Consider the following 13,730-nt stretch of genomic DNA (forward strand, 5'->3'; position numbering starts at 1 on the left):
AAAAAAAAAAGAAAAGTAAATCCATCGACTTGTTAGCTCATCAGTGCCTGCATATGTCCAGCAACTTTATAAGAAAAGGGAAGAGTTCAGATACATAGAACCATGTCCCTCATGATTACTGCAGGAAAGAAAATCTGCATCTTCAACCTTTCAGGAAGCTAAGGCCACAAAAAGAGGCGGTCAGAGTCTTCATTCAGATAAGGTAGTACGTGTGCTCCCTGACCCCTGGGTATGGACGCTAACCCGGTGGAGGCCTAGGGAAAGTGTCAGCCCCACCGCAAAACCAAATCCTGTGCTGCCGGCTGGCTTCTCCTTCTCTGTGCTTTTTTTCTCTTTTTTTAAACCATGCTGGTTATTAATACTAATATTTAACTGAAGATTCTTACTGATCAAAAAAAGTATGAACGAAAAAGGCAAAACTGGGGAGCCGCAGCATTTCTCTTAGTCAAGTATTTGACCAGAGTTTATAACTGGACAGAAAAGTTACTTCCAAATGTGCTGAAATATAAACATTAAAATGAAGCCACCCCCACAATGAAATGTAAAAAGTCTTTAACAAAAAATAGTTTATTGCACAAATTCAAGGAATTCCCAAGCACGCTTGAATTGATATAAAAAAAAAAATCAACATGCTTTTTAAAGTTACAATCCGTTGTGCGTGGTGACAACCTTTCCCCTGAACGGCCCCAACCCGAGGACTCCCTTTTTGTGAGGACATTGTTAAGAGACACGAATAACTTAAAACCACTGAGTTTTCAAGACCCTCTAAAACATTACTCTCAAGGACCCATCATAACCTGGGACCACCATACCGTGAGACTCGCCTGGAACACGGTGAGTGGACTTGTTTGAATAAGGCTCAGAGGGTCCCACACACCCCAGCGTCGCACACGTTGTGGGGTCCAGGACATTTCTCTTTCAGGTACACTGGTCCGTTTCAATATTAGAAATCTTTACGCACGACATTTAGTTTTTATTAAAAAAAACACTCATGGAAGTGGGAGCTTATGTCGTGGGGACTCTGCAGGCTGTGGCTTTTGCCACTGCAACAAGAGTCTTTAAACTGAGAGCGTTTAACGAGAATCTTCCTAATGCAGCCTTCCACAGGCTGCCTCCCTCGAGGCCCGTCCTGGTCCTGGACCCCAGGCCAGGATACGAGCCAGTTTCACACGCTGTCAAAAACACTGCCTGTGATAGCTTCTAAACAGCAGAATGAAGGCGTGTAAATCTATAAGACGTGGCATCTATCTGATGTGCACCGTGGAGAAATCAGCAATAACCACGTTGCAATAAGTTATCTTTGGGACGTAAGAAAAACACGTAATAATAGCATGAAGTGTCCAAGCCGAGGACGCGACATACAGTATCCATCGTACAGATGAACTACAGACACCAACACAACGCAATGGCGGGCTTGCCTTTGTAAGTGCTCCAGAGCTGACTGCTGTCTTCCGTGAGCACGTTCCTATTTCCCCCTTCTGCCCACAGCAGAACATTTCCAACGTCACTCACTCAAGAACCTAACTCTGGGAGGTAGCTGTGCCAGTAAAGTCCCTTGGACATAGAAAACCAAAGAGCCAAAAAAACCCCCTACAAATCAAGAGCAAGTGAGTCAAAAACCCAGCTTCCTCTTTCAAGATGATGTATTGAGGAAGCCTGAACACAAGAGCCCCGGATGGGGAACTGCGACCAGACACACATGAGGCATCGCTGTGGCTGGAAGTGGACAGCCAGGCGCTGCCAGAACCAAAGGACGAGGCTGCACCCTCGTCACCAGGTGACGTGGGAGGGCACGGGCACACACACACACAGGCCCCCCACAAGGGCACACGCACACGGAGGGTGACGCGGCAGAGGAAAACAGGGCCAAGGAACAGAGATTGGCTTTCTCCTGATGGACGTCTTCAGGATTCGTTCATCCTTTCCTAAGAAGAAATGACCGTGACCAGCATTCACGGAAGACCTCAGCAAGCAGTCAGGAAGCAGCTACAGAAGGAGGCTGTGTGTGATTTCTTGGCTCTAAAGATGAAAACAACAGAGTGCAGCCGAAAGAAGTGAGAACATAAATTACACTTTTCTTTCCCCAGGGCACAAAAACAATCTTGTCAAAAATGATTCCAACCTCGGAGGCAAAGAAGGATATATTTATAATGAAGTTTTCAAGTATAATTTCCAAGATTAACCCTGTACCAATGACGTACGTATTTTAGAAGTTCTATTACCTGCTGGGGGAATTTTTTTTCCAATACCAGATGTCCTTGTGGTTATTGCCACTTTAACCTTAGGACTTAACCTTCTACAGCAGATCGTGAGAGAAGAGGAACGACTGAAAACACCGCGCTGCTTTCTGCACCGACGAGACTCGGGTGACACGGTGGCAGGAGCGGATCTGGCCTGGTCAGTATCACCACAGACGTCATCTTCAGACCAGCAGCCTGCGCGGGGGTCCCACACCCTCCCTCTCTCCTCTGACTCAGAACAGTAAACACTATTTTAGGACATCTCAGCAAACTGGGGACAAATGCACAAACCTCGAGTCTCACAGTCAACCATGCAGTGCCGAGGTGCCCTAGGTGGACCCTCACACACCCGGGAGCTCTGACTTCAAGTTCGGCATCCTGACATCCCGCCCACCCAGGGGTCGGCCACGGTGAGTGAGGCCACATAGGGCCAGGAGTCAGACAGGTGGACATTGTGCATGCAGGATGAGGAAAGAATCTCAAAATAAAGTGAAACAGAAATAACAAAGAACTTCTGTCTAAGGATATTTGGTTTTAGAAGGTGAATAAAATAATTACCTTTCTTAAAATATAATTTTCTGTCTGACGTTCCTAAATCCTACACATATATTATTTCCTAACAGCAGATTTTCAGAAAGGCCATCGACAAAAAGACAGTTCAGGTCATTCTTAAATAAGGTGAGCATATACTTTTAAAAGATTAGATTATGATTTTTCAGGATTTCTATGCACATTCTATGGAGGGATGGTATTGAAAATAAAATAAAATAAAGACCAAAGGTGCAAATGGAGTCTCACTTCTGCAGGGAGGGAAAACTCTTCCTGAATCAAACAGGACAGTGAGAAACCAGACCCAGAGTGTGGTGACCCCACCACTGACCGTCTGAGAGCAGCGCCCACTGTCGTCCTAAGAGATCTCCTTCTGCAAGTAACCCTTTGGGTACGTTCAAGACGTCCCTCTGAGATCTAAATGAGGTTTTCAAGATTTGGTCATTTCAGGAGAAAAGCTGGTTGTGATCTGCAAATGACGATTTGTTGACCCTGGGCTCTCGCCCTGCTGTGCTCCTTGTAGAGGCAAATGCAAACCTTAAATCTCATCTTAGAGAAACACAGAGCGCACGGTCCAATGAGCAACATCGGTACGAGGACATTCCTCTGGGTAGCTACGAACACTCGGGGTGGGGCTGCTGGGTGGTCGCTGTTCCAAGCCCCTCTTCAGAGGCCCTGCCCTGACTGTGTCGCTTCGTGTCCCCTCTGGGGTTGGCGTGATCTCCCGACGGGGCGGGGCCGGCGGGGTCCCCCTGAGTCCATGAGGACAGCGACTCGTGCACAGTGACCGTGTGAGCCTCCATCTGGCGCTGCAGGCTGTCCATCTCCTGCCTGGGGAGACGGGGGAGGCAGAGGAGGGAGCGCGGTCAGGGGAGAGCCGGCAACAACGTCGTCCCTGCCCTGAGACACAGCAGTCGCCGCAGACTCGCCCCAGTGACCCTGAACGGGACGGCAGCTGGCTCATGCGTGGTGCCTTCTGGGACCAAGGGAACCTCTCTACTTGGACTGGGAAAGTGGTGGGGTCGCAGAACGAGAGGGATCCTGGGCAGTTTTCTCGGCACCCTGCAGAGGCCAACTGGCCATGCGGTGCCCCACACGGGCCTCTGCTTGGGGACAACGTGGGAAAGACAGTCGAGGGTCCGCCCCTCACGGCTTCCAGCCACGGGGTCAAAGGACACAGGGCCCCATCCTCCCAACACTGGCCTCCCGCTGCTGCCTTTCTGAGGGCGCAGCCCTGTGGCTGGAGGCGTCTCAGGTCGTTTGGCCCTGGGCAGCCCCCCCTTAATAAGTGGCTTGAGGAGGGAAGGGTGTAGCTCAAGTGGCAAAGCGCATGCCTAGCACGTGCAAGGTGCTGGGTTCAATCCCCAGTCCCTCCTCTAAAAAATAAACAAACCAACCTAATTACCTCCCCCCAAAACACAAAACAAGTGGCTTGAGAGGCATGTGACCCTGAACACAGAGCTGCTCAGCTTCTGCTGGGTAGGCAGCGCTGGCAACAGGGAAGCTCCTTCTGGGTTAAAGGTGCCACTTAATCAGAAGGACTCAGTGCCGGGGCCCAGAAGCAGGTCGTACTTGAGCTGCTGCAGGCAGCTGTTGAGGTTCTTGAGGGGCTCCTTGCTGACGGCCGGTGGGGGTCGCAGCAGCTCCTCCAGCAGCGAGGCGGGGACGGGGCAGTCGGGGACCTTCACTGGCGTCACGGGGCTGGAAGAGCTGGCGTCGCCTTTCCGCTCCTTCCTCTGATTTCAAAAGGGACAGAGTTAGCTGCCCCCGTCCCCCAGGAGGCTGCTGGTGGGGCTCCACCACCCCGACTGCTTCCAGAGGTGCCTCCCCAGCATCCCTGGGGCCTCAGGAAGGCATATCCTGCTAGTTCCAAATCAGCAGACCCAACTATACTTCAATTAACAAAATAAACAAATCAGCAGAGCTGGCCACCGCAGGGGTTCACGAAATGGGGGCTGAATAAAGAGCCACCTTTCTGACGCATGTGACAAACATCCAGGCCTGGCTCCTTGGGCGGATGGGGCGGACAGGGCTGAAGGCCCCCCAGGTGTGAGCACGACTGTGGGGCTTTCCACAGCCTGGACGCTGAGTTTCCCTAAGAAATTAAGTTACGTTTTCAACTCCTAAGACACCTCCCTACCTAGGACTTCAAACCTTTGCCACAGATACTTAACCAGGCTGAGTAAACCTCTGGATCAGAGCGATTTCTTTGCAAAACATTTATACGGACCGAGGAGAAAGACAAACGGTGTGTAAACATACAACCTGAGCAGGGCTCATGACAGTGGCTTTCGGGGTCCCTGAGCCCCGAGCCCGTGCTGGTAGCTGTCAGGTCCCTGCTAGGCTCACCGAGAGGGCCAGAGGCCCTTGTTAACGCACGAGCTCCACACCCTTGTGTGGCCTGTGAGACGTATTGCAGTAAGACAGCCCTGGAATTGTGGGGGAAAGGCACCAAGGCAGTGATCTGGCCTGGTGTCGCAGCAGAACACTCCCTCATCACCTATTTTCACACAACAGTCGCTCGATGTTGGGTGAGTCAACTCCGTAACTGAATGACCAGGAAACCCGACAGCCTCCCACCAACACGTCTACGTGGGCCGCTGACCGTCTTGGCCGCACCACGTCGCAGGTCCAGCTGGAGCTGCTGGTTTTGCTGAAGTAGAGTCTTCATGTTGTTCTTCAGTTCTGACACTTTAGCCTGAAGCGTGAACTTGTCTTTCTGGGTCATGGACAGGTCTCCCCGCACCATCTCCAGCTCAGCTTTAATGTTCTAAAGGGAGGGAAGTCAGGTTTTCAGAAACTGAAACACTTGAACCACTGCTAAAATCTTCATCTGTAGGTCACCATCCCAAGGGGCGAGTGTCTACAGGATCGCTTTTTACCCGACGCTCCCTCCCCAGCACAGCTCCTCTCCCGGAGCCTGGCCTCCATCTTCTGGCCCAAATGTCAGCGCCTCTGCCCAGGAGCTGGTGGTTTTCCTACATTCTACAGTGAACCCCGAGGTGCCTGTTCATATCCCAAGGTCAGAAGCCTAACTACCCCTAGGACAGAACACAAAGCCGTTCTGATTGCTCCTCAAGCCATCCACCTACAGGGAGGAATCTCAGCAGAGTCGTGGCCCTGATCCTTCTCTCAAGTCGTCAAGACTCTCCACACATTTCTTCCTAGAGATGCTTATCACAGATGCGTGAGCTAACGTGTACTGTCTCGGTTTTTGGACTTAGTGAGACCCAGTTCCTGGTACACATCACACAGCTCAGCCCAGGCCAGGGCACAGGGTCTCTGATCTCTGCTCAGCACCCTTCAGCGGCCTGGCCTGGCTTCTCTCTGAAACGGGACAATGTCTACAGAAAGGTTTGGTGAGAATATCCGATCCATCGAGAACGCCTGCACAGCACCGGGACAAGCTTGTGACACGCTGCCCCAGGGCCCTTGCATGCCACACACCTGCCATGACTGCTGTATTCCATCCAGTTCCTTTTTACTCTGCTGTTCCGTCAAGTTCAGCTGCTGCTTCAGGGACTGGATTTCTCTCTCCTTCTGATCCACCTCCCATTTGAGATTTTCCATCTAGAGAAGGGAAAAAGTCACGTGCAAAAGAATTTTCAAATGGCCTTCTTGCATTATAAAAGTGCTCTCACTGTATCTCTGCGTGTTGCTTAATATTACACTTAGAAAAAACAAATATCCCTTTCCGAGGAGATAGGGAATGAAGCGAAGTGTCAGCCAGCAGAGCCCAGCTCTGTAAGCACATCCACCGCAGGTGGAAAGCTGCCTCGGAGGCTCACCTCTTGGGTTCCCACGGGCTCTCTGCTCAGCTGCTCGTCCAGCTGCTTCTGCAGGAGCTGGAGTTGCGTCCGGGCCTCGGCCAGCTCTGCCTGGAACTGTGCTACTTCCTGGGAATGCTTCCCCTCCTGAATCCTAGCACGAAGAACAAGGAAGAGTGAAGTCACAGTCTTCCCTTTCCCTTCCTGCTCTACGACGCGGTCAGTTGGACGCTGCATGTGCTGGTGACACTCCTAATGACAGACAATCATGTACGGCTCACCCTGGGCGGGGACTGTTCTGGGAACTCTGCGATGCGCTGTCCTCACTCATCCTCACTGCTCCCCCAGCCCCCCACTGAGGGAAGCTGGGTTGGCGCATTTCACAGATTGTGATGGGAGGGAAAGTGCCACGGGGACCCACGCGCCTGCAGGGCCCAGCACGTATGCCTGCCCTGAGCAACACGCGGCTTGCCCAGAGGGCGCCTACGGTGAGCCTCGGTGCTCGGTGGTGGGCACAGCCCGCAGGGCTCTCTGTTCTCGGAGGAGGCCCAGCCAGGCAGGGCGGGGGCGCATGGCGTCAGGGCCTGCGTTTCAGAGCTAAGCTGCGGGCGTCCTGACGCCAGAACTGGCTCTATGGCTCCTTAGATTTGCCTCCAGAGCCCTGGCAACTTGCTGAGAGACCGAGGGCCTGATGTGCTGAGTGTGCGAACTGGAGGGGGCAGGGAAGCCCCTCAGGAAGCTCTCCGGTGGCGCCGCCTGGCCCGTGCCCGCTCGCACTCACTGGAGCCCGTCGGCCTCTGCCTGCAGCCTCCGCACCGCCTGCTCCTTGGCCTGCAGCTCCTTCTTCACCTCGCTCAGCTCTAAGGTGGCGGCCCTGAAGTGGCGGCGGTTATGGCCCGCTTCCGCCTTGGCAGCAGCAACCTGGGTGGGTGGAGAGCGGCAGCAGCAAGTTCAGAGGCGGAGCCAGGCTGTGCGTGCCCGGGGTGCGAGGAGCAGCCACCCCGCCACCCGCATCCCTGCCGGCCTTGCGGGCTCCCCTTCCAAAGCGTGCAAGTCCCTGTCAGGGACTAAAGCACCGAACGCGTGCCGGACCCGCAAGCTCGCGCAGCACAGTGCAGGCAACTGCGACTGAACAGAGGGGCCCGGTGTTCTTGGTCTTCCTCGGGCACATCTGCACGTTTCTTGTTTATTCACAATTCACGTATTTGGGAGAAGTCTACCTTTCCATCAGACCGTCTCACTGTAATAAAGCTATTGAGTATTGTCTGTTTACGATATAACTGGCTTTTGCATAGTTAACAGTTTAACTCAAGGTTTTTGAAAAAGACAAGCAAATTCTCCGAATATATCAGTGTTTTCCATCTTCCTTTCCAATAATTTAGTTTTCTCATCTAATTGCACTAGCAAGCACTTCATTTAAAAGAAGTTTCAAAAAAAATTTTTTAAAGAAGTTTCATAAAAATAGTTACAGTATATGACATATGAATATAGAAAGAACTCTCAAATGTAAGTGGGAAAAATCCTCCCACGGAAGGTATGAGCAGTGGTTGTTACTACTCAGAGGTTCAGGATGGTCTGTCCTTCAATCTCCATATACTTCAAAGCTGTTTACTAGCACGTGCTACTTTTACAATCGGGACAATCAGCCCAAATGCACTTAGAAAAACGAATACACGTTATTCACAATTACTGCCCTTAAAAAAAGAAATCAAAGTCAAATACACTTCATGCCCCCAGCACTTTGAGTTACACATCACCTAGCTAGAAGTTGTAACTTCTTTAAGCTGGGACTAAACCTAAGAAGTGACACTTGAGCATCTCCCACACCAGAGGCAGGATGAGGGGAGAGAGGTAGGGAGAGCTGCCGGCCCAGCTCAGAGCCATCAGAGGGGAGCAACGCCACCCAGAGACCGAGTGTCAGCTGCAGATGCGGCAAATGTGGGTCAAAAATCACTCAATAATGGTTTATGTTCAAACATTCTCAACGTATCTTAAAACTAGTTCTATTTCAGAAGACTGTTTCACTGTGTCACCCAGGAAATAGAGAACTGTTTTCTTCTATCTCTACTACATAATTATGGAAAATTTTGAAAGAACGTGCCAAAACAGGGGGGAGGGTATAGCTCAGTGGTAGAGTGTGTGCTTAGTGTGCATGAGGTTCCGAGTTCAATCCCCAAATCCCCAGTACCTCCTCCAAGAATACATAAATAAATAAACCTAATTCCCTCCCACCCAAAAAAAGAATTTAAAAAATAAAAAAAATTTTTAAAAAGAAAATAATAAGGAGTGTGCCAAAACGAAACCCAGGTCAAAAGAAAACACCTGCGTGAACATGTGCACAGCCAACGTGCCCTGGGCATCTGTTCCGTGCAGGCACTGGGGTGTGAGGGCGAGGGAGCCGCGGCCCTCGTCCCAGGAAGCTGACATTCTAATGAGGAAAGGGCTCTGTGGAACCACAGGCGCAGAGACGGAGAACGCGGGGCCCGCTAGCCCGCAGGGTGGCTGGGGCAGGCCTCACTGCCGGAGGAGCCGCCTGGTGTGCTGGTGGCCACCTGAGTGTGGCCAGCAACAGCCCGAAAAACTGCTCCAAACACAGAAAATGGCCCAGGGTCTCCAGACTGCTTTTCCTGGTTGCTTTTTTAACACAAATGGGATCACCGTCCTGCTCTGCAGCCTGGTGTTCTAACTCCCTCCCTAACGCATGCAGGGAGTCTTTCCTAGCGGGTATAGAGCCGTGTGCAGGCCTTACTCCCGCCTGCCGGCGCCTTGGTTTAAGCTAAGCCCCTCTTCCACTGACGAGCCTGGGGGCTCTCTAGCCTCTCACTGTCACCAGCACCACGATGACACCTCTGTCCTCGGACACGGCAGAAAAGGCGTTCACGCGGTAAGTTCCTGGACGGGAACCTACGTGCCGAGGGTACCAATACTTCAGACACTGGAAAATCACAGCCCTGAAGGCTCTATGAGTTGTAACTTGGACCCGGGCGGGAGCCACGCACCTGCTCCTCCAGGCTGTGCGCTGTCGACCTCTCCTTCTGCAGCGCGGCCTGCAGGGCCTGGACCAGCTGCTGCACCCGGCGGTCCTCCTCTTCCTTGCGCTGCAAAACCGCCTGCACCTACGGCACAGGCCACGAGTGGGAGGAGGACAGATGGACGGGCGGACGGCAAGTTCCCAAAGCCTAGGAGCCCTGGGGGAAGGCATGGGCCACGCTGATCGGGGCCACGTGCACATGGGGGGGCCTGGCGTTGTGGCGGCACACGACATCACGTGTTGCCAGCAAGGGTACAGCCAGGGCAGGTGCGAGAACTGATTCCATCTCTGGAGACTGTCATGGCAAAAGCTGCAACCTCAGCTCACAGGGACCCAAAAGATGCACGTAAGTCAGGGGTTACAAACGCAAACCCCTTCACAGCAAGGCCGGGACAAGGGGCTTGAGACCTCCCCTGATTCCCTGAGCCTCTGTTCCTGCACCTTGGCCCTGCAGGTGGTGATGATGATTCAACACCAACCAGGCGGCTGACACACTCCGAGGGCTGCCTGGCCTGCAAAGTCTCCTTCTGCTTCTGGAAAAAGAGTTTCAATACCTGAAGATTCAGCTGAACTAGGTCTGCTTCCCTCTTGGCCAGAGCTGTTTCCAAGATGCTGTTGTGCTCCCGCAAAGCTGCATTGGACTGTCCCAGGCCCGTCAGCTTCCCTCTCTCATGTTCTAACTCAAGAGCCAACTTCTTATTTGACTCCTCAAGGCGCTTTATCTTCCTCCTAAAGCCTCTGGACTCCTGGAGCTGAAACAAATCAAAGTCACCCTGAAGCCAAGTGGTTACACATCCCAGTTCCCGGAGCTACGGCACACCAGAAACCGAACAGCTAGAGCCAAAGCGCAGCAGCCAGCAGCCAGGGAACGCACCGGATGCAGCGGGCCCTCGCTTCACAGCTGGGAAAGCGGCCGCAGTCTATTCCCTTCCCAGACCCCCAGCCAACAGCCCAGCTTTCCCCTGAGGACCACATACTTCTGGAGAAGCACACCCCAGGTCGGAGCCCAGATGGGCCCAGACATGCGTGTGACTCAGATGGCGCACAGACCCACAGCTCCTGATGGCCACCTGGGACCCCAGGGAGAGCCCGTGGCAACAGTGCCATGCTGCTGTGTGGGCACCACCTGCCGCCACAACTGTCTCTGGGCCCGAGGGCTACATGGAGTTCCTCTAAAGGCTGAAGCTAGTTTGAGCTCGGTTTCTTCCCTGCCACCAGGGCTTCTACCTGGGAGCAGCAGGGGAGCCGCCAGGAATGTGGCCGATGGCCTTACTGAAGGGCGGGGGGCACGCAGAGGGCCTGGCTGGAGAGCTGATGGCACCACACGGGTGAGGAGTCTGGCAGCACAGGCAGTCAGAGGCCCAGAGCAGCGGCCAGGCGGCGAGGCTGAGCACACAGGCTGGGCTATGACTCGGCGACCCCTCCCTGCCTCTGAGCTGCGCTCGGGGCCACACAATGGCAGGACCTACCTACCTCGTCCTCCAGCTCCAGCACCTTCTCCCGGTGCTCCTCCAGCTCCTGGCCAGTCATCGCGATGACCTCTTGGAGCTCCCGCTCTAGCATTGTCTTGCTGTGGGCGACGGTCTGCAGCTCCGCCTCCAGGGCCTGGATCCTCTCCTGACGGACAGGAAGGTGAGCCTGGTCACAGGTCTCCCCATGGCCTCCCCTAGCACGTGACCCCACATCACAGAGGCAGAATGAGGCTGCTGACCACGCTCGACAGGCGAGATGCTCTCTGCCGGACTCTCCTCTTGGTTACAGTTAACTACGCTCAGCAGGCACGCAGGAGTGACTCACAAAGGTACTTTTTCAGTTAAACACTTTGAAAGCAGGTGGGAGGGTTTAACTCAAGTGGTAGAGGGCATGCTTAGCAGGCACGAGGTCCTGGGTTCAATACCAGTACCTCCTCTAAAAATAAATAAACCTAATTACCTCCCTCATCCCCCACCAGAATAAAATAATTAAATAAAACAATAAAGAGTGAAGAAAGAAATCCACTATTCTACAAATTTGAATCACAGAAATTCTAAAAATTACTAAAAAAAAAAAGCTTTGACAATACAGAACGACTACTCTGTGGCAGATAGGCTGCAGTATAACCAGGACCACGCTCGTGTGCACGCACAAGTGCACAAAGACACGCGCACGCTGGCTGCTGTTACGGTGCGGGCGCTGGTCTGAGCACTTCACACGTCTCCTCCACTCACTCAGAAAGCTGGTCCCATCTCACAAGGAGAAAGGAAACTGCAGTTAAGTAAGCTGTCCCCCTCCCAATGTTTTCAAAAGTAAGCAGGCGAGAGGGAACACTGAATTGATCTATTTCCGCAAGAGAACACCACGCTATGATACGGCCTCCTCACTTAAATCGAGAGGAGAGAGAAATAGAGAGAAAACACAATTACCAAGCGTAAGCGTGTTATTCACATTGCTGAGTAACAAGTGAACTGCAAATGACCTTCAGCAGAAGTTCACACCCACGAGCAAAAGGGAAAGGCAGTGGTCAGATCCAGGACACTGACGGCGACAGTGCGAAATCCAAGAGCTCGCGTCTCACCAACACCCCCCAGCACACACACAAGCCAGGAGGACTCGCCGCGCTGCCCCGTCCTCCATCCTAAGACAGACCCCAAGGCCGGAGGCTCCCGCCCCCTGAGGCGACAGTAGGAAGAGCAGTTTCAGCGCCCCCGCCCGTCACCGTGTGGGGCCCTGGTCCTTCTGAACCCTAGGGCTTCACAGCCACCCCCACCAAAGCCACCCTCTCTGGCCCCAGGCTTGCCCCTGCTCCTGCATGCCAGCTCCCCGGCACTGTCCCCCGCAATGCCACCTCCTGCTTGCTCCCCTGCCACCTCCACTCAGTCTCCGTCTTCTCAGCTGCTGGCACAGCCTCTCCCGGCCTAGCCCTTCCTCCTCACTGCTCCTCGGGGTCCTCCGGACAGGACAGTGACTGGTCTCAGCCAGCTCTCTGTCACACGGAAGTTCCAGTCCAAGTCCCTGACCCAGCCCACTCACCCACCCTCCAGTGGGACCCTCCCTGCCCACCTGCCCTCCCCAGAACCAGCGCAGGGCGCACCTGGTACAGGAGCACCCCTTGGCTGGGAGGCCCCTCTCATTCAAGACCAGTTCGGAGGTCACCTTTTCAAAAAGCTTTCCTGGATTTTCCAAACACTCACCCCAAACCTTCTCACGCCCCTTGTCCGCTCACAGAAGCTCCTCCCCAGACACCGGGGCGGAGGGGTCTGGCCCAAGCAGGGGAGCCGAGGGGGAGAGAGGGTCCCCACGTCACCGGAATCCCTGTCCATCCGTAACCGTGCGGTATTTTAAAGAAACGCTAGCCCACCCCTCCTTTCCAGGCCCTCTTGGGGCCCAGAGGGGAGACGCCCGTAAGCGCCAGGCCCCTGCGTGAGTCTCTGCGACCGGCCGCAGCAGACAGGCTACCCACGTGCAGAGCGAGGTCGCCGCCGCCGTCAGCCGCCCGGGCTCTCAGCTGGCGCAGCTCGGCCTCAGCGGCCTCCCTGCCCACCAGGGCCTCCTGCAGGCGGCGGCTGAGGATGCCCACGGCGTTCTCATAGGCCTTATGCTTGGTCTTCATCTCCTTCTGCGCACTGCTCAGGTCTGAGCCCAGCCGCTTCATCCTCTGCTTCTGCTCGGTGATGGCCCTGGGGCGGGCAGACAGAGAAGGAAGTCCTCACTCACTCTGGCCCTACTGCGCCGCGCCAAGCAAAGGCAACGTGTGTCTGGCCAGTTCTGCCCTTCTCGGCCTCCAGCTCCCTCCCTGGGGCTCTGATGGGTGGCCGCCCCCCGCTACCACACTGCCCAGGATGGGGTGGGTGGCGGCCTCCGCAGAGCCCAGCCCTGCGCTTACACCCACCCTGCTCCCTCTTGGGGCTGCTTCCAATGTTCTTCCAGAATAGCAGTCAGAAACTCAACTGTCAGGTGCACAGTAAATCAGAACAAAGCCCAGAGGCTCCCCCCATGCGCATGTGCCCCGGGAGGGTGGACACAAGCGTCAACCCTGGTCTGGGAGCCAGGGGTGGGGAGGGCACTATTGCCATCAGCGCTTGATGCGAAAAGTCAAACAAAAACAAAAATGAACAGGGACCGTTTGTTAAAGCAGGTGTGGAACCGCCCAATGACAACAGAATC

At 54.1% G+C, this 13,730-nt stretch overlaps 1 protein-coding gene across 6 annotated transcripts in view; it reads right to left on the bottom strand.

Moving 5' to 3' along the window:
• Nucleotides 1-542: 542 nt before the first annotated feature.
• GOLGA3 (golgin A3) overlaps nt 543-13,730 on the bottom strand; it is a 43,068-nt gene continuing 29,880 nt past the window's right edge. For 3 of the 6 annotated variants that reach the window (XM_031442435.2, XM_010997768.3, XM_010997765.3), the window contains 10 exons: nt 13,027-13,243; nt 11,061-11,204; nt 10,142-10,339; nt 9,556-9,672; nt 7,338-7,477; nt 6,578-6,710; nt 6,237-6,359; nt 5,395-5,559; nt 4,362-4,525; nt 543-3,620 (listed from right to left, as the gene is read on the bottom strand). In XM_031442435.2, coding sequence (XP_031298295.1) covers nt 3,404-3,620; nt 4,362-4,525; nt 5,395-5,559; nt 6,237-6,359; nt 6,578-6,710; nt 7,338-7,477; nt 9,556-9,672; nt 10,142-10,339; nt 11,061-11,204; nt 13,027-13,243 — 1,618 coding nt within the window. In that variant the 3' untranslated portion in view covers nt 543-3,403. Of the gene's footprint in view, nt 3,621-4,361; nt 4,532-5,394; nt 5,560-6,236; nt 6,360-6,577; nt 6,711-7,337; nt 7,478-9,555; nt 9,673-10,141; nt 10,340-11,056; nt 11,205-13,026; nt 13,244-13,730 lie in introns of those variants that run through there. The other 3 variants (XM_010997767.3, XM_064481371.1, XM_031442436.2) reach the window with 3 other exon arrangements.

Source organism: Camelus dromedarius, chromosome 31, assembly GCF_036321535.1.
Source record: "Camelus dromedarius isolate mCamDro1 chromosome 31, mCamDro1.pat, whole genome shotgun sequence".
Classification (NCBI taxonomy): Eukaryota; Metazoa; Chordata; class Mammalia; order Artiodactyla; family Camelidae; genus Camelus; species Camelus dromedarius.